The sequence below is a fragment of the Neophocaena asiaeorientalis genome, unplaced genomic scaffold (genome assembly GCF_003031525.2).
Source record: "Neophocaena asiaeorientalis asiaeorientalis breed wild unplaced genomic scaffold, Neophocaena_asiaeorientalis_V1.1 scaffold521, whole genome shotgun sequence".
In the NCBI taxonomy this organism is placed as follows: Eukaryota; Metazoa; Chordata; class Mammalia; order Artiodactyla; family Phocoenidae; genus Neophocaena; species Neophocaena asiaeorientalis.
The window spans coordinates 2,460,773-2,484,627 of NW_020174712.1; the positions used below are offsets into that span (position 1 = coordinate 2,460,773).

The 23,855-nt window shown below is 47.3% G+C and overlaps 1 protein-coding gene across 2 annotated transcripts in view; it reads right to left on the reverse strand.

The window, feature by feature from the left end:
* ACSL1 (acyl-CoA synthetase long chain family member 1) overlaps positions 1-23,825 on the reverse strand; it is a 66,859-nt gene extending 43,034 nt beyond the window's left edge. Inside the window, exons 1-2 of one of the 2 annotated variants that reach the window (XM_024759948.1) lie at positions 23,665-23,825; positions 3,020-3,246 (exon numbers count right to left, since the gene is read on the reverse strand). In XM_024759948.1, coding sequence (XP_024615716.1) covers positions 3,020-3,214 — 195 coding nt within the window. In that variant the 5' untranslated portion in view covers positions 3,215-3,246; positions 23,665-23,825. Of the gene's footprint in view, positions 1-3,019; positions 3,247-23,664 lie in introns of those variants that run through there. The other variant, XM_024759949.1, reaches the window with a different exon arrangement.
* Positions 23,826-23,855: the final 30 nt, after the last annotated feature.

Here is a 23,855-nt window from a genome sequence, read left to right on the forward strand (position 1 = left end):
ATGATCAAGTGAGATTTATCCCAGGGATGCAAGGATTCTTCAATATACACAAATCAATCAATGTGATATTAACAAATTGAAGAATTAAAACCATATGATCATCTCAATAGATGCAGAAAAGGCTTTTGACAAAACTCAACACCCACTTATGATAAAAACTCTCCAGAAAGTGGGCATAGAGGGAACCTACCTCAACATAATAAAGGCCATATATGACAAACCCACAGCAAACATCATTCTCAATGGTGAAAACCTGAAAGCATTTCCTCTGAGATCAGGAACAAGACAAGGATGTCCACTCTCACAACTATTATTCAATACAGTTTTGTAAGTCCTAGCCACAGCAATCAGAGAAGAAAAATAAATAAAAGGAGTACAAATTGGAAAAGAAGAAGTAAAACTGTCACTGTTTGCAGATGACATGATACTATACATAGAGAATCCTAAAGATGCCACCAGAAAACTACTAGAGCTAATCAATGAATTTGGTAAAGTTGCAGGATACAAAATTAATGCACAGAAACCTCTTGCATTCCTATACACTAACAACAAAAGATCTGAAAGAGAAATTAAGGAAACAATCCCATTCACCACTGCAACAAAAAGAATAAAATACCTAGGAATAAATCTAACTAAGGTTTACCTAAGGAGGTAAAAGCCTTGTACTCAGAAATCTATAAGACACTGATGAAAGAAATTAAAGATGACTCAAACAGATGGAGAGATATACCATGTTCTTGGACTGGAAGAATCAATATTGTGAAAATGACTCTACTACCCAAAGCAATCTACAGATTCAATGCAGTCCCTATCAAATTAACAATGGCACTTTTTACAGAATTAGAACAAAAAATCTTAAAGCTTGTAAGGAGGCAAAAAGACCCTGAATAGCCAAAGCAATCTTGAGGGAAAAAAACAGAGCTAGAGGAATCAGACTCCCTGACTTCAGACTACACTACAAAGCTACAGTAATCAAGACAATATGGTAATGGCACAAAAACAGAAATACAGATCAATGGAGCGGGATAGAAAACCCAGAGATAAACTCAAGCACCTATAGTCAACTAATCTATGACAAAGGAGCCAAGGATACACAATGAAGAAAAGACAGTCTCTTCAATAAGTGGTGCCAGGAAAACTAGACAGCTACATGTAAAAGAATGAAATTAGAACAATCCCTAACACCATACACAAAAATAAACTCAAAATGGATTCAAGACCTAAATGTAAGACTGGACAGTATAAAACTCTTAGATGTAAACAGGAAGAATATTCTTTGACATAAATCACAGCAAGATCTTTTTTGATCCACCTCCTAGAGTAATGGAAGTACAAACAAATATAAACAAATAGGACCTAATGAAATTTAAAAGCTTTTGCACAGCAAAGGAAACTATAAACAAGTCGAAAAGACAACCCTCAGAATGGGAGAAATATTTGCAAATGAATCAACGGATGACGGATTTATCTCCAAAATACACAAGCAGCTCATTCAGCTCAATATCAAAAAAACAAACAACCCAATCCAAAAATGGGCAGAACACCTAAATAGGCATTTCTCCAAAGAAGACATGCAGATGGCCAAGAGGCACATGAAAAGCTGCTCAACATCACTAATTATTAGAGAAATGCAAATCAAAACTACAATGAGGTATCACCTCATGCCGGTTAGAATGGGCATCATCAGAAAATCTACAAACAACAAATGCTGGAGAGGGTGTGGAGAAAAGGGAACCCTCTTGCACTGTTGGTGGGAATGTAAATTGATACAGCCACTGGAGGTTCCTTATAAAACTAAAAATAGAATTACCATATGACCCAGCAATCCCACTACTGGGCATATACCCAGAGGAAACCATAATTCAAAAAGACACATGCACCCTAATGTTCACTGCAGCACTATTTACAATAGCCAGGTCATGGAAGCAACCTAAATGCCCATCGACAGACGAATGGATAAAGAAGATGTGGTACATATATACAATATGTATACAATACAATACAATACAATACAATGGAATATTACTCAGCTATAAAAAGGAATGAAATTGGGTCACTTGTAGAGACGTGGATGGATCTAGAGACTGTCATATAGAGTGAAGTAAGTCAGAAAGAGAAAAACAAGTATCATATATTAATGCATATATGTGGAATCTAGAAAGATAGTACAGATGGACCTGTTTGCAAGGCAGAAACAGAGACACAGATGTAGAGAACAAACATATGGATACCAAGGAGGGAAAGCGGCGGGGGTGGGGAGGTGGTGGTGGGATGAATTGGGAGATTGGGATTGACATGTATACACTAATATGTATAAAACAGATAACTAATAAGAAGCTTCTGTATAAAAAAATAAAATAAAATTCAAGAATTAAAAAAAAAGCTTAACAAAACCAAAAAACAGATGTACCATACTAATGTTAGATGTTAATAATAGCAGAAATAGATGTGGGATTTATGGAAATTCTGTAATTTTTCTGTAAATCTAAAACTGTTCTAAAATCTCAACTAAAAAAAAATTGATATAAAGAAGCAATTAATGAGTATGCAGCCCAAAAAAACAAAAAAAAGAAATCCCTGAGTCCTTTTTAACCCCTGTGCAATGTGTTCCAGGTATCAGACACCCACAGGTGAAATCCTTCTTTCTCTAACAATTGACAACCCTCTTCTCCGCTGAGGGCAGGGACCCTGTCCCTGTCCTTTCCCCTCTCAGGATCCTCCGGGCACAGCTCAGAGCCCAGCGCAGGGCAGAAGCCCCATGAGATTACGGGACGAGCCTCTGCTCCATGTGATGTGGCCAGACACCCAAGCAGCATCACTGCCTGTGTCCCTCTGCCCTATTTTTTTGCCCTCCTCTTCTCATCACTGCTGAATTTCTGTTTGGGGAGCACATTTCAGTTTACAAAGTGCCCCACCAATATCTGCTTGTGACTAGGATCTTGCCCGACGCCGCCTTCGATGGGGCCTGGAACCTGTGGGGAGAGAGGCAGAGGCCCGGGGGCGGCCAGGCTCCACTTACCGCCACCTGCACCGACTGCATGGCCAGGTCGCACGGTGGCTTCAGGGCCCGCGGCCGCGTGGCATACCAGAAGGTGGTGAGCGCCGCGAACGCACCGAAGCCCATGAGTGTGTTGGTTGGAAGGGTGCGCACGTACTGCCGGAAGTCAACCATCTCTGGCATCCGAAAGAACTGGGACAGCTCGTGGGCTTGCATCGTCCTGGGTTGGTAGCACCCTACACCGATATCTGCCGGAGAGAAAAACGTCACGTTCATTCCAGGGTGGCGCAATGCTGCTCCAGACTCCCCGGGGCCGATCATCAGCTCGACGCTGGCTGACCAATCGGGGGCATTAAAGCCACAGGCTGATGGTCCAGGTCTTTTCCTGGCTGTTAAATCTCATTTTTCTAAAAACATTTTAGGAATTCGTTTTACTTCTATCATCTTGTGTAAAGTTTTCGTTGACCATATTAAAAAGATTTAGTCACTCAGAATTCCCGCCATAAAATGTTCACAACAAGGGGCATAAGTTACTATTTTCCTGCCTTATATTCTCTCTCTCGTTCTCTTCCACCTAATCAAACACACTCAACTCTCATTATCACAGCTGATGGGGAGAAGAACAGAGAGCAGAAAGTAGCCCGAACCACCCAAAGGCCATCAGTTTCCATTTCTTCTGACAAAGCTCAGCACAAGCTCCCCAGCTGGTGAAAGAGACCAAGCCGGGTTTTGAGTGGGCCCCTCACCTTCCCCACAAAAGCAGCCGTATAAGCGCAGGGGAATCTGGCGTTGGCTATTCTAACAAAACAGTGTCACTTATATTCCTCAAGCTATTATAGCTAAAATAAATGATAAAAGGGTGTGCATAAATATCTAGAGATATTTATCTAGCAAATATCTAGAGAGATTATAGCATAGTATTTGAGAGAAAGTACAAAATAGTATTTAAGATCCTAGATTCTACAGCCAAATCCCACCCCCCCCAGCTTATCAGCTGTATGACTGGGGACAAATCACTTGCCCTTTCTGTGCCTCAGTTTCCTCAACCAGAAAAACAGCACCTATCTCACAGGGCTTTTTTTTTTTTTTTTTGCAGTACGCAGGCCTCTCACTGTTGTGGCCTCCCCCGTTGCGGAGCACAGGCTCCTGACGCGCAGGCTCAGTGGCCATGGCTCATGGGCCCAGCCACTTCGCAGCATGTGGGATCTCCCCAGACCGGGGCACGAACCCGTGTCCCCTGCATCGGCAGGCGGACTCCCAACCACTGCGCCACCAGGGAAGCCCCTCCCAGGGCTTTTATAAGGACTAAATGGTTCACATAAAGAGCTTAGAATGGTGTGAGGCACCACAATGTGCTCAATCCACGTTGGGCATTATTATTATTTCCTCTACTGACATTCTGTGATTAGTCCTGCATGGAGAACAGTAAGAGACAGAGGTAACAAAAGATGACACAACTACGAGGAGTTTACATACAAAATTAAGAAGCCAAAACACACAGAAGAAAATCAGATGAACAGCCCCATATAGATATTAAAGCCGCAAATTGAATATTATAAACAATTTATATATATATATATATCAATGTAAAAATTAATGTGCAGTACAGAGAACAAATAAGAATAATTCTAATTAGAAAATTATTGATGAATAACTGCTCTAAAGTATGTTTGGCAGTACAGGGAAGGAAATCCTAGGAAACGATCTGAAAGACTTTTCTCAAAAACTGCCTGGCAATGCGACGTGTTAACCTTTATCATTAATTCAGACGGTATTTTTGAGCTCCTTATTTTATGTTTTTTAAATAGCTAGGTCCCAAGACTGAAAATCGTTTTTTTTTTTCCAAATATAGAAATCCTCTTCAAATTTAACTCTACATCACCGTATATATCTTTTTACAGAGCTGCAGAATATCAGGGGCTTTCACTGGCCGTCAGCTCTCTAGGAGGCAATGTAATGCAATCTTGTGCTACAACAGCCCTGTGTAGGCATACATACACACACACAGACACACAGACAATTTTGAGCTTTAACATGACAACAGAGAAGGAGCAGGTAAGTGCATTTCTGCAGGTCATAACTGTGCAGAGAAAGCACCAGCACTTATAAAACCACTCACCATCTGTGCCACCAACAGCTGGCTGCTGGGTGACACACCCCTGCAGAAACAGACTAGGCCGCGGGGTAGGGGCGGAGTAGGGGGTGGACGTGCTCACCCGGTGCTTAGCCAGCCTGCCAAGGTCTCTCAGGGCATCCGTCACATGCGCAGTCCTGTGCTGCTGCCCACTGGGCTAAAGGTAACTAGCAGACAAAGTCCGTACTTGACTTCCCAAGAGAACAGACAGTGGAGGATAGGCCAATGAGAAGCTGGGCGCAGTCACCCCACTGGGCAGGGACAGGACCAGTGAGTGTCAATGCCGGTGCCAGTTCCAAAGACAGACACTGTTTTCTTTCTGCTCAGCATCCCAAGAAGGAGAGACAATGGGCATATTTTTTTTTTAAACCACTGAAATGAACGATCAGATGTTGGGTGGTCATGTCAAACAGACATAAGACAGATCAAGAAAGTAACTGATTATCGGTACACTGACAGCAGGTTTCTTCTAGATGAATTCATAACTCGAACTGAACTACCCCAGCCATCCAACAAATCTGTGCATCTTGTGTGGGCTAGGAGCTGGGAAGAAAGTGAGAGCTGGGCTCTCAACGGGCTAACCAGCTAGTGGGGGAGATAAACAAGCAGTATCTGTCTGCAAGGTGGAGTGAGTGTTAGCACCGTTAAGATCCAGTGATCAGGGAAGACCCCTCTGAGGAGGGGATGTTTACACCGAGACCTCGAGGATAAGCAGACAAATCAAGTCCAGGTCTTACTGGCCCCGAGTGGTCAGATTTCATAAACAGTATTGTAACCCCACGGATGCGCAGAAACCTTACGCATACAATGTGCACACCTGCCTTTCCCTCCAATCATTCTGGCTGTCTGCATCACCTCACACCACTTCGAGTCTGGAGGGGAGGTACCCACCCTATTTATTACACACAAGCCTGCCCTTCCCTCCTCTCTCCCCAAAGTCCCTGAAGTCATTTCCATGAAACCTAGATCGTGCGAATTTACAGGAGTTGTTCAACAGACTCACATCCCTGTGTGAGAATATTAAATCATCCCCCCATAAACAAACACGGTCATAAACAAGTGATTAATTTTTTATATTCTATTATATTCAGCATCAGCTATAGGCAAGCTACAAGTAGACGGCGTTGTACTAAGGAAGAAACGTCTGCTTCTAGAAATAGGTCTAGGAGAGAAAACTTAAAACAAAACAGAACCCAGGAAATGGCTGATTCGGTAGCTTTGTACTAAGGAAGAAACGTCTGCTTCTAGAAATAGGTCTAGGAGAGAAAACTTAAAACAAAACAGAACCCAGAAAATGGCTGATTCGGTAGCATTATACTAAGAAAGAAATAAGTCTATTTCTAGAAGTAAGTCTAGGAGAGAAAACTTTAAAAAAAGAAAAAACAAAACCCAGAAAATGGCTGATTCGGTAGCATTGCACTAAGAAAGAAATGTCTACTTCTAGAAGTAAGTCTAGGAAATAAAACTTAAAAAAAAGAAAAAACAAAACCCAGAAAATTGCTGATTCGGTAGCTTTGTACTAAGAAAGAAATGTCTACTTCTAGAAGTCTAGGAAAGAAAACTTAAAAAAAAAAAAAACGAAACCCAGAAAATTGATGATTAGGTAGCATTATACTAAGAAAGAAGTCTATTTCTAGAAATAAGTTTAGGAAAGAAAACTTAAACAAAACAAAACAAAACAGAAAAGTGCTGATTCAGTAGCACCCATGCAAGAATATTTTATTAGGTACTAATCTGTAACACTAAGGATTTCAATCCAGCTAAATTCTTATCTTTCGTGGGTGATGATGAAAAGCTATCGCAGTTTAATTCATGCCTTTTAGCTGGCAGCCAGGTAGCGAGCTGCAAGTCCACTTTGCTGAACAAATGGGCTAATGCTGTCCATGGGAGAACTACAGTCCACACAGGGAAGAACGAAGGCAGTGCCTCATGCAGAGCCATGCAAGGGAGAACTCTTCGATGTGAACGGGGAGCGTTATAAATCTTTTCCCTGCTATTTAACTGCTCTTAAGGAAACGGCACTTGGGCTATTTAGAAATGGAGGCAGACCTACATTCAAAGAAAATTAGCCACAATAAATAGCCTTTCAATGCTCCAGCTGAACACAAACACCACGTCTTAAGACAGTCCCAGCAGGTCTCTAAGAAGTATCAAGACTCACGTACTTGCCAACAAGAGGTTAAAACCCAGATTTTATGCTCGTTCCAGCGGTGCTCTAGTTGGAATCTTTTTCCTAATTCTTAAATTTCCACATCACCATCTCAGGAAGTTTTTTATAGCCCAGGCATATAATCATGGTGCTGTTTGCTAAGAACATGATTCAGTCGGCTTTTAAGCCGGCTTAAGCGGCCAGTATTTGTTGCACACACAAGCCTACTGGCAGCCAGCTCCTCCTTCCCTATAGCTACTCTCACACCGACAGAAAGTGAGCTCGCTCAGTTGAGTCTTTTGAAATTCCTATAAAGCTGGAGTCTAAAACCACAGGATGACGGGGAGTGTACCAATGGTGGGGGAAACCTGGCACAAGCTCACTGCAAAGAACCAGAGCAGAGGACGCCTTTAAATAGACCTGGGTAGAAATAGATGTGCGAGCAGGGGAATAGAAACTGGACTGCATGACTGTCAGAAAACAGAAATCCTGGCACCCATCTGCCCGAACTTTGGGAAGAGGAGCTAAATGATACAATCAGCATCAATGTGGTGTTTTGGAAAGGCTTTCACATCGTGTGTCTCACTTAAACATCAAAATATAAAATCTGATGAGGAAACAGAGGCTGGGCACTTAACAAGGCTTCCGGAAGGTATCTCCCAAGACCGGGACACCAACCCAACTAAACTCATGCGTTTTCCTCTACAGGAACAATTCTTACCCTGTGCTGGGCCGCTGACTCGCTCCACTGAGAACATGCACGTACCTGTTTGCACCTGGGGCTCACAAGCCCCCCGCAGCCCACACCCCAGGTTAGGAACCATGAGAGCAGGCGGCCTCTACAGGTCCCTCCAGCACTCACACGCCACAGTATTAGGAGAGCTCGGCATCTGAAATCCATCTCCCTCTCCACGTCCTACAGAACCGCTAGCATTCACCCCTTTACCTTGGCCTGGGAGCACGTGGGTTCAAGGCCTACTGCACACAAAGGGTCACCTCTTACCATCCTGTTTGCACCAGGAAAAAAGTGGATCAGGGCCAGAGGTGACTCACAAGGGCATCATTCTCTATGGACACACACACACACGCATGCACAGCTCCTGTGATTCTGCAAACGTATACTTACATTAGCATTTTATTTTCTTCGTGTCATTTATAAATCCCCCAAATGGGTGAGCTGGATGTTTCTCTCCTTCTAAAGTTCCTCGAGCTTTCATCCAGCTGAATAATAGTGGTTTGATGGACTATTTCACCAGGAATGCAGCCCTCAAACAAACCCACATAAATAGTACCCTTGCCCCGGCAGCAGCAAATGAAGAAGTCCTGACGTCTCGCTTTCAAGTAGCAAAAAGCCAAACTGGCGAGATGCTGCCATTCTTTATCCACCTCCTCCCCTGCACAACAGGCTATTTACAGAGGCCTGAAAGTGCCCTCTGTGTCCGGCACTAGCTGGGCACAGCTCGGCCTCGAGAGCAACAAGAGAGCAGCAGCCAGACCGTGTGCTGTTCTTTCAACGGGGCCTCTCCAGACCCGCTGGATTCTTGCTCCTTAACCCTGGCTGGCAAAGTACCTAAAGCTAGATTTGCTTGAACCATCCCCCCTGGAACCGAAAGAGCAATCAGGCTCCCTGTAGAGAGTGGGAGCTACAGAAGCTCCACAGAGGTGCCCAGGTCTGCTGTTCCAACCCCATCCCACGGAGGAATTCCTGACAGCGGTCGCTGCCCCTGGACCATCTCCTCATCCTGAGCACAAGAAGGACAAGGACCACTTGGGTCACTCAGGGATCCCAGGCACAAGGAGCAAGTAGTTCCACAGGGAATTATCCCCATCCGCCGCCTTGGGGCTTTCCTCCCCAAGGAAGCATAGTAAACCTTAAAGCCACCTAATTTTCATTAAAACGATTCTGTGTGTGGATCCCCAGTTCCATTTCCAAGAAGATTTTAAAAGGACAAAGGGAGTGGAGATGCTTTGTTTTTAGAAAACTGTTCTATTGAAATAGTCGAGGCAAGCCGAGTAATTCTACACTCAAGCACTCCCATCTCCTTAAAGCTGTCCCAGAGCGGGACACAAAGCTGTCCCAGAGCGGGACACAAAGCTTTCACAGGCAAGTATAGGGCTAGACTGACTTTCTTCCAGTAAGATTAGGGCCAGGCCTCACCCGTTCACACTGGCCACCGGCCACCACTACCACATACATCCCAAAATAAAGAGATTCCAAATATAACATGCCCAACTGGAACAGATCAACTTTTAGGCACCAGATGAAACTGGTCAAATGCCTGCTTATTATAGTCTCTGTATTCACCAAGCTATACATATATTTAAGTCACACAACAATATACATTACTTTAGAAATATTTACTGGTTTTCTATTCACATTTCATTAATATTTTATTCAAAGTCTTTGAACATGCTTCTTCCAACAGGGTCTTCAGAATCTCCAAAGCCACATTTTGAGGATTAACAGTTTTCTGTGGCCTATCTTCACATTTTTCTCTTCCATTTAAGCTGGTTAAGTGGAAGCATTTTTTGAACTCCCATCTGTAGCTACCACTGCAAAAATTCTCCCAGGTCACAGGACCACATCTGTATAATGTTAGGACAGTTAAAAAAAAAATCTGTACTATGGGTCCATATTCATATAACTAAACCACATACTTCACTGCTTTTTAAACTGATGTTTATAAGGTTTTTATAATAATATCCAACGCTTGCCTTTGTAGAGTCCAACCCCCAGAAGTAACTACCCAGCCAGCATTCAATTTCTTTGCCTTAGACTTTTACAAGAACCCAAGATTCGGATTGGCAGGTGTGGCTTCAAGACAGGGTGCCCGGGCTTCCCTGGTGGCACAGTGGTTGAGAATCCGGCTGCTAATGCAGGGGACACGGGTTCGAGCCCTGGTCCGGGAGGATCCCACATGCCACGGAGCAACTATGCCCGTGCGCCACAACTACTGAGCCTGCGCTCTAGAGCCCGCAAGCCACAACTACTGAAGCTTGCGCGCCTAGAGCCCGTGCTCCACAACAAGAGAAGCCACCGCAATGAGAAGCCCGCGCGCCTCAACTAGAGAAAGCCCGAGTGCAGCAATGAAGACCCAACGCAAACAAAAATAAATAAATAAAATAAATACATGAAAAAAAAAAGACAGGTTGCCCCCTCTACTGATGTTGTTCAAAATAAAGCGCCCGAGAGAGCACTCTGTAGCGTGAAAGGCTTGGTAAGACTTTTAACGCGAGGACTGAAAGAGGGTTTGGGGAAACCTCACCTTCTATTGGACATGTACATGATTTAATATCCACTTGGGGGTACAAACTTCGAAAACTTGCAGACGCCATTCATGAGGCTTGGAAGTAAACCGCATAACAACAATACAGACAGAAAATAGAGAATAACAAGGTGCCAATAGGTGCAAAAGAAACTGTGGACACCATCACACCGTCTCGGGGGAGCTGTGTGTGGATGCAGGAGGTGAGTGTGGCCTAAGAAAATGAGCGTGACTTCAGGCTCCGGGGATGAGAAGCAGCTCCCCACCTCAGCTCAAGGATTTGGAGCAAGTTAATCCAGAACGCATGACAGGGTAAGTTGCACGGGAGATGGGAAGGAAGATGTTTGGGGAAATCAGCGTGAGGTTACGATGTCTGTGAGGCCACTGTGAGTTAAGCACGTAGCACGTGTCAGGCCGGTGCTGAGCAGTCACCCATGAGAGCACGTGTAGTAACAGTCCTCACTGCACGGAGTTGTTACTGTCAATGCAAAGGCCAGGAAACCGTGCGGGGAAGGTCAAGTCCCTGCCCAGCTCCACACAAGAACAGGACTAGAGGCTGGGCTGAGGGCAAGGCCACTGGACCTTAAGAGGCAAGTGCTGGGACCCAGGCACACGGTGATTCAAATCTACACAAAGGTGGGACACAACGCAGAGGATGACAAAAAGCGAGGACACATGGGGCTTTAAAAAGCTGCGATGTGACCCCCAATGTCCACCCACTGGTGAAGAGGTAAACAGAATGCGGTGCATGCACACGATGGAATATTCTTCAGCCTTTACAAAAGACGGAAATTCTGATACACGCCATGACGTGGGTGAACCTTGAAAACGTTATGCCAAGTGAGAGAAGCCAGACACAAAAGGACGCATACCATACGATTCTGCTTATACCAGGGGCCTAACACAGGTGAATTCATAGAGACAGAAGAAGACACACGGGGGTGGGGGGGGTTACTGCTTCACAGTACAGTTTCTGCTTCGGAAGATGAGAAGTCTGGACTAGAGTGTGGTGATGGTTATACAACACTGGAAATGTACTTAACGCCACGGAATGGCACACTTAGCGATGGTTAAAATGGTAAATTTTATATTACTCATATTTTACCAGAATTTTAAAAAATTTAATCACTGAAAAAACAATACGTACCAGGATTCGGTAACTAAGTGGATATAAATGGAAAAAAGAGAAGGAATTGGAAGGTGAGTTTTGGAGTCTGGAGAATGGTGGTGGAGCCATGAAGTGCGGAGGTGGCCGTGAGGCATCTGTAGGCCCTCGTCCTGGCGCAAGTGGAAGGGCGATCCCCCCTCTCCCCCTGCTCCTCCGGGCTCCCCTGCCGACCCAGCCTCAGGGCCGCCACGGAGGCAGGTGTCACAGCGCACGCCACCTCCGTTCCTCCTAGGCACCCCTGCCCTTGCTGCACCGTACAAGCCCCCCAAAGCCCAGAAGAAGGTCCCTGTGCCTCCAAACCCACTCCGCAGTCCCCCTCACCTACAGCTCTCCTCCCTGGTCCTGCTTTAAGATGTCCAGGGCTTCCCTGGTGGCGCAGTGGCTGAGAGTCCGCCTGCCAGTGCAGGGGACGTGGGTTTGAGCCCTGGTCTGGGAAGATCTCACATGCCACGGAGCAGCTGGGCCCGTGCACCACAACTACTGAGCCTGCGCTCTAGAGCCTGCGAGCCAGAACTACTGAGCCTGCGAGCCACAAGCACTGGGGCCCGCGCGCCTAGAGCCCGTGCTCTGCAGCAGGAGAAGCCACCGCAATGAGAGGCCTGCGCACAGCAGTGAAGACCCAACGCAGCCAAAAAAAAAAAAAAGATGTCCAAATCCTACCCAAAGGCCAGAGGCTGCTTTCCCGAATAAATTCTTACAGGACCCACTCAGTCAGAAGCCGGGAGTCCTTCCTCTGAATTCCAGGAATGCTTTAGTTGTAGCCCTCGTGTGGTCCTTAGCGTCTCCTGTTTTGCGCTTATGGTGAGTGTATGCTTCCCTTGGGGAGAGGCTACCCCTCCTCACCGACCGGAGCCCTGGCCCAACCGTCTCAAGATGCCCTCAGTGCTTAACATGGTGCCCTGCCCAGAACAGGTGCTTCCTAAACATTTCCTGAGTCATGAACGACCCTCTGTGATTCTGCCCAGTTCTCTACTGCAAGCCTCTGGAAGATGTGTATGTACACAGAGCTGTGATTCTCCAAAGAGAAAGCGGGTATTCAGGCCATTTCCAAACTTCAGCATCTTCCCCTGGCACCCTCGCTGCTGCTATGAGGCAGTGAGCTGGGAGGAAGCAGCACCTTCCAGGGGACCTGAAGGGGAAAGAAACAAACCAGCAGACAGGATGGCAAGCCACTGACTGAGAGGCTATCTCAGGATGTCCATTTTCCCATCTTCCCATTGCCTATTTCTCAAACTCTTTCACTTATGTATGATGTCACCCCCAAGGTCATCTAAGGGCAAGGGTCCTCACTTCTCCTTTGTAGAAATACATTCAGACATGTGATTGCGGGTTAGTTTACAACAAATCAAGGCTGCCCATGAGGAAGACAAGACAGCAAACCCCTTTCTTAAATAGAACAGCCAATGCCAGAGGAAGGGCTGAGTCCAGAGCCTGACCCCAGGGTTGGCCACCAACTTCTATAAGTGAGTTTTATCTCTGAAAGGAAAGCAAATCCTCCCAACCAGAGAAACTGCCCAGGGGCTGGAACACAATGGCGGGCTGGCGTGAGGAGCCCTTAGAAAGGCCCAGAGCGTGGATGGGTGGGTGGCCATCTGGGATGCAAGGAATGCTCGAAGCAGGACCTGTCCAGCATTCCCCAGAGAGAAAAAAAACCACCAAGCACACAGCTCTCCTCCCTTCTCTCTTCAACACAGATACAGAGACCTGTCAGGCACATCCACTTGGGAAAACGATAATTATAGTCAGGCCCTGCCTGGTGAAGATATGCAGGTCACCTAAAAGCCTCTCTGTCAGGGTGAAATTTTAGTGGCATGGATTTAAGAGGAAATGTTTCCATTCAAAAAAAACATTCCGAAGAGAAGCAAGATGTCTCCGCTGGTCTTCGAACAGCGATTCACTACTGTTAAGTGGTATCTAGATACGAGTCACGACGGGGCAGGGCCGTTTCCCAGGAAGAGCCAGAGAAGGGAACAGCCCTGGACAGAGCAGACCCACAGTCAGCCGGCTCTGCTTCAGCGGCTGGAGACCAGGTGGCTGTTTGTTAGGCTGACCCCAGGCTTCTGCAAGAACCAAGACAGAAGAGGCTCCTGCAGGTGAGGCTTCCCGCTCATCAGTGGGTCTGACAGCCATGTTGTTTCAGCTGATCTGGGCACAGGGAGGGTCCTGATTACGTCTGGGGGCCTGCATGTCACAGAGAATGACACCGTGGTATGGGGCAGTCAGGCAACACAAGGAGAGCCTGTTATGATAATAGCTGGAGAAGAAATAAAATTCGTGTGGCCACTAAACAATCCAGAAGAAAAGATTCTCTACCTTCCTGGCATGCGATGAACCACAAAGTAAACCCCGAAGCAGAAGGCTCCCCGAGAGGAGGGGACAACAATCGAACAGGAAACAGGACCGGACCCACGTCTTTCACAACGACCAGGGCTGGACCCAGCTGGCAGGGGCCCTCCTCTAAGGGCCTCAGGACCGGGAGGAGGTCCATTTGTTTGAGCAGCTGCACACAGAGAAGGCACCGAAGTCCTGGGGTCCCTTCAGATGCTCTGTCCAAAGCTAGCAACTTCCGGTAGTGGCCATGGGAGGGGCCAGAACAGAATCATGAAAGAACGCTAGACCCACAGGCACGGAGCTCTCTGTCCAGGTACTGGCTGTGCCCCGTGAGCTGCAAAACCTGAGCCAGCCCCCTGCTGCCTGCGTAGGCCCCCGGGGGACAAGGAAGGGAGGGGGAACAGAGGGAAGCTCCGCCCCTTCTGTCTCCAACACCACAGAGCATCTCCAAGGTGATGCTCAAGGAGGCAAAAGCTGGCCAGGCAGTCCCGGCACTTGGGACTAAATAACAGGATCCCACCCACCCAGAAACTACTGTGATGGCAGGACATAAAAAGAAAACAGCCCATTGTTAAAAAAAACAAGCTATAACTAGGTCAGGTCAGTTCATTTTCTCCTGTATTTATGTATTTCCCACCTGCTCCAGAAAGGGCCCTGGGTGGTAACCTGTCCTTCCAGCAAAGTGACAGATGGGGTGAAAGCCCCTCCCAGAAAATATATATCTAAGCTCTCACCGTCTGCCCTAACCTGTAAGAGTTAACACACCTGCAGGAGTTAACTCACCTGCAGGAGTTAACTCACCTGCAGGAGTTAATGCACCTGCAGGAGTTAACGCACCTGCAGGAGTTAACGCACCTGTAAGAGTTAACACACCTGTAAGAGTTAACACACCTGCAGGAGTTAACCAAACTATGCAGGGCCCTGGGCTCCAGGAGCCAGAGGGGAGAAAGCACTGTGTATGGGCTGGAGCACAGAGGGAGGGCGGTCCAGCGAGCCGAGAGCCAGACAGGAACAGGCAGAGGCAGCTGGGGGTGGGGAAACGTCAAGGCCCGGCCTGTGCTGGCAGCACTCGGGGTGGCGGGTAGGTTAAGGACAACAGTGACATAGACCAGAGGCCCCGACACGCCTCTCTCCCAGGAGAGCAGCCTGGCGGCAGTCTGAGCAAAGCTGGTGCAGGAGCCAGAGGGAAGCAGGACCAGCCCTTGCAGCTCCCAGAGGTTGCAAATGTCAGTGACCTGGATAAGCAGGCTGAGGGGACACAAGGTTGGGTACAGATACTTACACCTCTGAAAACAGACCAAGGTTCCAAAGGGACAGATAAACCAGAGAAATGGCTAACAAAGCAGGGGTGAGTGGAACACAGAATAAAAGGCAGATTTCTACCCAGAGAGAGAGCAAGGCCAGCTACTCCCAAACTTGGGAGAAATCCACTTTTGAGCGTTGACAGATCTCAGCTCTGGGGACACCGTCAGTGGTGCGGCAGGAAAGCGACAGGAGAAACAGAGAAAAGGTTTAAGCAGGATTTGGCTCGCTGTGTGAGAAGGGATGAGGGAGGCCTCGGTGAGCGAGGGTTACACCCAGAGTTCAGGTAACTATAAGAGGTGATGAGCCCTGGGGAAGCTAAAGACAAAACGAATCTAACCAGTTACAGAGGATTATAGAATAATGACCCAGTGTTTAAAAGAAGGAAGGGGAAAAAAAGAGATTGTCCCATCTGGCCATACCTCCTCGGAACAGGTGACGCTAGTTGGGGGTCTTAATTTTCCCTTTATGTTTTGTTTAAATTTTTATTATGAAAATTTCCAAATCTATTCAAAAGTATACAGGGTAGTATAAGAAGCCACCATGTACCCAATAATAACCCCAGCTTCAGTTTCAATAATGATCAACATCTTGTCAGCATTGTTTCATTCTTAAAAAACAATTTAAAAGCAAATCCCAAACTTCTTATCATTCAAGTGACACTTCTGAGGCCCGTTTTAGCTCTACGATCCTACAGCTTTGAGAACTTAGTTAAGAGGAGTAAAATGGGCACAGATGCTGTAACCTGCCACTGATCAAAGGTTTAAACGGAGAAAGCCAACTCAAATATTGACTTGAAGTGGCCAACCCAGCATGGTATTTAATTGTCATGCAAGAAAAAGGTACATATGTACACACTGAGAATATTTAGGTAGCACCCACTCTACATCAAGCACTGCCTGAGGCACAGGAGTGAATGAATAAAACAGAAAAAAAATGAAATCCTTGTCCTAAAGATGCTTCTTTCTACATTGTCAAGTTTTGGCCAAAGGCAAAACATCTTCCAGATTTAACCTGGCTCTCCTAAAGTCAGAGGCTAATTTGACACGAATCACAACCCAGTGTCACAAAGCAGTGTCTATCCCCCCTTAACTAACAAATCCCTTTCTTTTAAAAATGGCATTTGGAGGGGTCTTGCCATACTGGTGGCAGAGAAGGAGTCAATTTTCTGGCTCTCTAAACTTCTGACAATGCATCAAAAATCATAAGTAAATGTAACCCTGATATGTAGACACACTTATTTATAAACTGTACACATGTACAAATATTTTCTGAACATTATGAAACATACAATTATGAATTTAAAAAGAAAGCTAAAAAATAAATACCTACAGAAGTTCTAATACATCCACCTGCACCCTTATAGATGGTCTCCCCAACCTGGGGCACATGCACCCCATCTTGGAGACCAGCGCCCCACCTCCTCTCTGTCACCTGCCTGGCTAGAGTCTCTGTCAGTTCCCGACTACGGGCAGCGGTAAATACAACTGCTAACCGGAGCGCCTGCAACAGCCCGCGGCACCCAGGACGCAGGGTAACAGTGCCGGCCCAAGCTGCACATGGACTTTCTATCCAGGGGGAGACAAAAATACTCCGCATCGCCCTGTGATGGAAAGAAGCGTGCCAGGGAGGGCAGTACAGCGCACGTCACAGGCACCCGGGCTAGTGCCGAGGCCAAGCTGACTGAGCGGGCTGCTCTGGAGGAAGGAGACTCTAGGCAAGGGCCCCGGCAGGCTAAGGGCCTGGCTCATCGGAGGCGGTCTGTCCCAGGACCTCAGCTAGAGTCCCTGCGTGCCCTGCAGAGAGGCCCTGGAGTCTGACGTGCTGCTCTCTGACTCATGCCAGGAGGGGAAACGTAGCCCGGCACCGCCTCCGGCATCTAGCCTGCTTGGGCTGCTGGGCATACCCTCTGCATTGCGGGTCCCTCCCCGGTGAGCTGGTTGGTTGGATGGTGTGACAGCAAGGTCCCTGCCAGCTACTCAGTCTGGGGCGCCTCCGGAGATTTTCAACGCCTTGATCTCAGCTACAAGATCTAAGCCTTGCACAGGATCATAACATACAAACCTGGAACAATGAAATGTACATTCTTGTCAGTGACACCGTCTATGAGACATCTGTCCATCTGAATGTCTCCTGGTCTCAATCAATCATCAGATAACACCAAGCACTTACTAGCAGCGAGGCCCTGTGTTAAACGCTGCTGAAAACAGAAACAACAGTGACTAGGTCTCCTAAATGCACAGAGCTCAGTGCATGGCTGGGGGACCTAGTGGGGAAGTGAGCTATGTGCGTACGAAGAGGCAAAGGAAGAGCGGTGGGGGGCACTCAAAACGCGGGGTAACCAGTACAGCCTGGCACCAAGCAACTGGAAAAGAAGGAGGCCAACCACCAGAACAGGGTTCAGGAGAGCCTCCCCGGCCAGGCGCTAACTCTACAGTTTCTGAATTAGGGGTGAGGGCTCTTGGGGTAGCAGCTGTCTTCTAACCGGAATGGGGGTGTTTCATCATTTTAACCACCAGTTGCTGTCAGCCGAGGGTTTCAGTGAGTGATGTGGAGTCTGAGGATGGCGACGGTCCCTCTGGGGAAAGTGCCTCTGAACAGTGGAGCAATGGGCAACGAGGGTGGGATGAAGAACGTCACTGCAGACGGGGGACGGTGGGCACACAGGCCCGGGAGGCTCATCCGGGGCACGGGACGGTGAGTCGGGTGGAAGACAGAGTCATGGGTGCAGAGGCCTTGGTTCAACCCTGTGCCACCAGAGTCTCTTTCCAAAAGTCCCAGCTTGGGCTTCCGTGGTGGCGCAGTGGTTGAGAGTCTGCCTGCCGATGCGGGGGACACGGGTTCGTGCCCCGGTCCGGGAGGATCCCACATGCCGCGGAGCGGCTGGGCCCGTGAGCCGTGGCCACTGAGCCTGTGCGTCCGGAGCCTGTGCTCCGCCAACGGGAGAGGCCACAGCAGTGAGAGGCCCGCGTACCGCAAAAAAAAAACCAAAACAAACCAAAAAAAGTCCCAGCTCGTGGTGGTTTGGGAGACTCATGGGAAACAGCAGGTTGGAACCAGACTCCAGAAGCCCCCAAGAGCCAAGCTACGTGAAGACTTGGGGCCTTCCAGAGGGGCCCTGGAGGGCTTCCGGGAGGAGGAGGGATTCGATCCGAACTCTGTGTTAGGAAGAGTCATCATCCTCCCCTTCTTTTTTAACTAAGGACTTTTGCTGTCTAAACTGGAGGTGACAGACTCTGGATCAGGGCAGTGACATGGACAATGAAAGGAAGAAATGTGTGTGTGCTGGGCAGCACGGTACAGAATACGCAGGACCTGCTGACTGGCAGGATCTTGGGGCACAAGTCAAGGATGACCCCGAGGTCCAGCCGTTCCTCGAACAGGCCCAGGGCCCAGGGACAAACGCCATTGTGTGTCACGGCCCGAGGGGAACACAGTTTGTGTAACCTTGGTAAGTCACCTCCTCTCCTGCACCAGGTACTGCATCGGGCGATGAGTGAGTTAGGCTCAGGGACCCGGGGAACCTGGGGTGTGCTGGAGTGTCTCAGAGGTGAGGAAGCCGCCGTGTCTCGAGTCTCTGTGATCTGGGATTCCCACCCCTCCCTCCTTAAACCATGGCAGCCCTGCTTTTATTTATTTCATATATTGAGGTTCTGCCTAAAATTGTCCTAGGGAAAGGAGGCCATAACCACTGGACTATACCTCTGCGCCTTCAAACCCTGCAAATCCACAATTCTATTCTCTTGTCTGTTAAAAGTTTCCAGCACGATCTAGAACAAGACTAACTTCCAGGGTAGGCAAAGCCTTTTACTCTTTAATTTTCTAGAACGTCACAGCTGTGTAACAAGTGATCTCATCACTCGCCGAATGGAGCTGAATCAAAATCTGTTGTCGTTTCAGCCCGCTGGTAGTAAAGACAGCGTGTGAATGAGATAGGGGATGACCAAGGAGCAATGATATGGAAGAAGAACCAGCTCTGTCCTCAGTCTTGCTGGATAACCTAGAACTTTCCAGGCCCCCCCGGACTAAGAACCCTTCAAGTTCAAGAAGCAGAGCCAAGCCATTAGGCGCTCCGGCCCTGAAGCCAAACTGCCGAGGTTCAAACCCTGGTTTGGGAGACTTAATCCCTGCACCTGTTCCTTTACCTTCCGTAAAATATGGATAAAAGTAGGACCTACCTTACAGGGTAGGTGGGAGGATTAATGCGTTAACAGATCTGAAGCACCAAGAACAGTGCCTGGCGCTATGAGCTGTCATCACCCCCTGTCCTGTCCACTGAGCTGACACTGCCTTGCTCTGCAGTTGACAGCTGAGCCTGGAGGGAGAAACGAGCTCCTGTAGGAACTTTCTCTTTACTCTGATTAACAAAAGAATAAATGGTACTCAGGGCATTTTGGCCTTACGTATATGGACATTTTCCCCACAACAAACCTGTGGGGAAAGTGCCAACTTCTATAGCGGCCAAATAAGTGTGCAAATGGACAGATAATACATTTATCAGAAGTCCCTCTAGAATGAGGAAATGGTGCAAAAGGCAGCCCACATTTCCTCCTGTGATGCCCTAACTTCTTTTCACTTATCTTTCCAAAGCATGAAATCCTTATTTGAACAGCTTTTGACTAGAACACATGAACCCAAAAGTCCATTAAAACCATACACTAATAAAAATAATTTCCAAATCATTGTCAATTTCAACAATTTTAAAGCAGAACATGCCCAAACTTAAAAAAATATATACTGAAATATATAAGAAGCTTGGTGAACTGCTCTGAAATAGACAGCTGTTCCTAAATATCCAACAATAGGGGAAAGGTAAATAAATTATGGCATATCCCATAAACCATATAAGGCAGTCACCTTCAAAACTCATTTTTTTCAACAGTATGTAACATGAAAAAAATTGTTCACGATATAACTTAGGTGATTAAAATTTATCAAAAATTTTATCTTCTATTAAAAATATACACTTAAGCTTAAAAAAAATCTGGAAAAACACAAAAAGGAAATACATGAAAATGTTACTAATATTCAATCTCTTGAAGAGAGGTTTTTGTTTTTTGGGGGTTTTTTTGGCCATACCATGTAGCTTGCAGGATCTCAGTTCCCCGACCACGGACTGAACCCGGGCCACAGCAGTGAAAGCCCAGAATCCTAACCAGTAGGCCACCAGGGAACTCCCAGATTTATTTTTTATAGTTCACAAATTTTCTATAACAAGCATAGATTTTTATTACAACATTAAATGTATATATTATAAAAATGATGTCTTATTGTATACTGTATTTATATAAATATATAATTTTATTTATACATACAGATTTTCTGAGGCAAATGGTTTTGACTTAGATATTAGACAGCTTTCAAATTTTATTTAAAACTTGAAAACTACATGGAGGCACCAGTCCTGAAATCTTAGATTCTAGAGACAAGACGCTGGCCTCCAGCCAAATGTATTCTTCTGCAGCAGGGAAACAGAGTCCTCACCCCCAGCTAAGTTTTTGGCCAAACAAAGTGCCATCTCTCCAAGCCGGCCAAATTTCAGGGAAGGCTCTGTCATATTTCTCCTTCCCTCTTGATTCCACAAAAGTTATGACTAATAACTGTGTCACCTCCAACACAGTCAAGAAATTCTAAATGTTAGGATGTGAGAAAGCAGAAAAATGAACCAAACTCAAATTATGTGACCCTTTTCTCTTGTCACTGTGGTACAAATTATGTATCACCTCGAGCTTACACAAACTAGGATTTCTTAAGAGCTGGCATTCAGCATTTTAGATGAGGAAAGGGCGAGGAAATGGCATGGAGTTGCGGACACAAGCACTGGTAAGTTTGCCTCTACCTTCTAGTTCATCACGTACAGCTATGACTTCGGGGCTTGTGCTTGTTTAAAAGCTCTCCAAAGCTCCTTTAAGTACTAGAACGTTGAAACTCAAACTCAACCCCTGGCACCTTCTCTGTTCCCTGAGACTTGGCCTCCAGGCAGGAGCGTCAAAGCAAAGTGACTCTAATGTGTTTGTCTGCACATCAAGTTGGATCTATAACCTTCAATAAAAACTCTGGCATCTTTGATCTCCCTCCTGACTGACCACAGCCTGTCAGACAGCAGAGCTTGAAGAGGACTTAGGATAACTACAGCTCTGAGCTGCCTTAAAGGATGTTCTTCTGTATTTTCTAAGACAGGGAGTCTAACACATTGCATCATCTAAACAATACTGTTCACAAAACGTGATTAATTCTGTCAACACTGACAGAATTTGGTTATAACAGATACTAAATGCAAAAGAATAATGGACATAGGTGGCAAATTTGCACAATAAATTCAGCAACCGACCTTAAAAAATTATCTATTCCCCCAAGGTTACTGAGTATCACATCTAGAAATTACTACTATTCCTACAGTCTCCCTCTTTCCAGAAAAGTGAAACTTGAAGGGAGAGAGGAGAAATCCCCAGCTGTAATGACAAAACATGATCCTTCCCCAGGCCCTCCTCCAAACTTCCACAAGACAGCTACATCAAAAACCAAAGATGTAACCAGCCCTGGATATCAAGCAGGACACTGTGGCATGCGGTACACTGTCAGCTATTCCAAAGCTCAACCAGAAGCAGAGACAGTTATGAACACTTGATCTTTGTGATATAAACAGACACCTGTCTCTACCTGCCTTTGTCACAAGTATCTATCTCTTAAATGCCCCAAATTCAAAAGCCCAGAGATTCTTTTTAGTCAGGCTGCCCACAACGATAATAAAAATACTGCTAAACTATGCATAACAGAGACGGGAAGGAAATAGGTCAACATGCTTATAATTGTGAGAGAAGGGCGATTTAATAAGAGTCTTTTCATTTTACAGCAAATGCAGAAAACAGAAATCTGTAACACATGGTCTATGATGCGTCTACCTTATTTTAGGTGGGGGAGGGAGGTATGAAGTGTGCTACTCTTCAGGGTTTGCTTTTTCTAGTCACAGAATTTTAGCTGTGAAAGACTTTGGTCTAATGCAGTTTTTTCCAAATGAGGAGTCAAGTTTCATACTAGGAAGCGATTCTCCCAGTTGAGTCAGAATAAGAAAAAAAGTCTCCCAGGACTGGCTCTACCCTGATGGCAAGCGAAGGTGAAAGTCCCACCTTCTCAAGCCCACCCAACCAGACTGTCAACTCAGACCTTAAGTTTGAAGCCAATCTAACCTGCCACCTCCAACTGAAAACGCTGCATCAAACCAGAGGTTTTGACTGGCTTTTTGTTTGTTAAGTGTTAAGCAAATAATTGTTTACATTGAGATAATCACAAGTGAAATCTGTGTCAGAAACTGAAATTTAACCAGTTTCTCTTATGCTAAGCAAAGGTCAAAAATAAAAGTAAGAATATTAACAGTTAGGGCACTCTGTATATTCCTGCATCAACAAGAAGCTTAAAAGTCTGAACTTTCAAAGGCAAGGGCACTTTTATAATGGTCTTAGTTAAGCTCCATAACCTTGAAAGTGAGTGGGGTGGGGAAGGAGTCTGCAATTCTAACGTACACACCGATTAGCATGAGCATCTGTCTCTCGGTTCTCGTGCACGTGTTCATTCAAGTCACCGTCTAGGCTACAAGGTAATAGATAACATGATTTTTGCTTCCTAATTTCAAAACATGCCAGGCTCTTTATGACTCCAGCACGGCCACGTGCAGCGGATATGGGCACTCCTCTGCAGGCACCGCGAGAATTTCCACATGGTGGCAACAGACTTTTGATGCTGCCTTTGACCCTCCCGCGGGCGCTGCGCGCAGGGGCCACCGTCACGCCGAGGCTGGGAGACCGCCTGCTCCGATGCTTCCACACGCGGTCCGAGAGCGCGTGAAACCCCGCCACGGGGGCAGGAAGGAGGCCGCGGCCCAGAGAGCACCGTCACGGCCCCGCGGGATCATCGCCTGGTATCTGCAGCTCCGGGTCCGGCTTCCCGCCGGGCCGGTCCCCGCCGCCACACAAACAAGAACCCGGTCCGGCGGCGCGCGTCACACGCACCACGCCGTGCACCAGCCCCAAGCCCGCGCCGCCCGCGGGGAGCTGCGGGCCGGCATCCCCGGCTCCGGCACGGGAAGCGGCGGCGGCTAGGGCGGCCCGGAGGCCTCCGCTGCGGCGGGAACCCGAGGAGCCGCAGGGCAGAGGCCGGAAAAGCGGAAAGTCCCTGCGAGCCGAGGCCCTGTTCGCGTGCCTCCGCTGCGACCGCAACCTCCTGGGCTCGGGCCGGCAGGGCAGCCTCAGCCCCGCGCCCCGCCGAGACGCCGGCGCCGCAGCGGGCACGGATGCGGCTCCCCGCGGCAGGAGCACTCACCTCCTCCACAGGCTCGGCAATGCACCGCCGGCTGTCACCGCAGCCCACTGCTGACCCCAAGCCGACTTCGGATCCTATTTAAGGGGGCCGCCGCCAATGCGTGGCTGGCTACGCCCCAGGCCCCGCCGCCTTGGAGCCAGGCTGCGGCGGGTGCTCGTGCCGCGCCCGCCCCGCCCTCAGGCCCCGCCCCG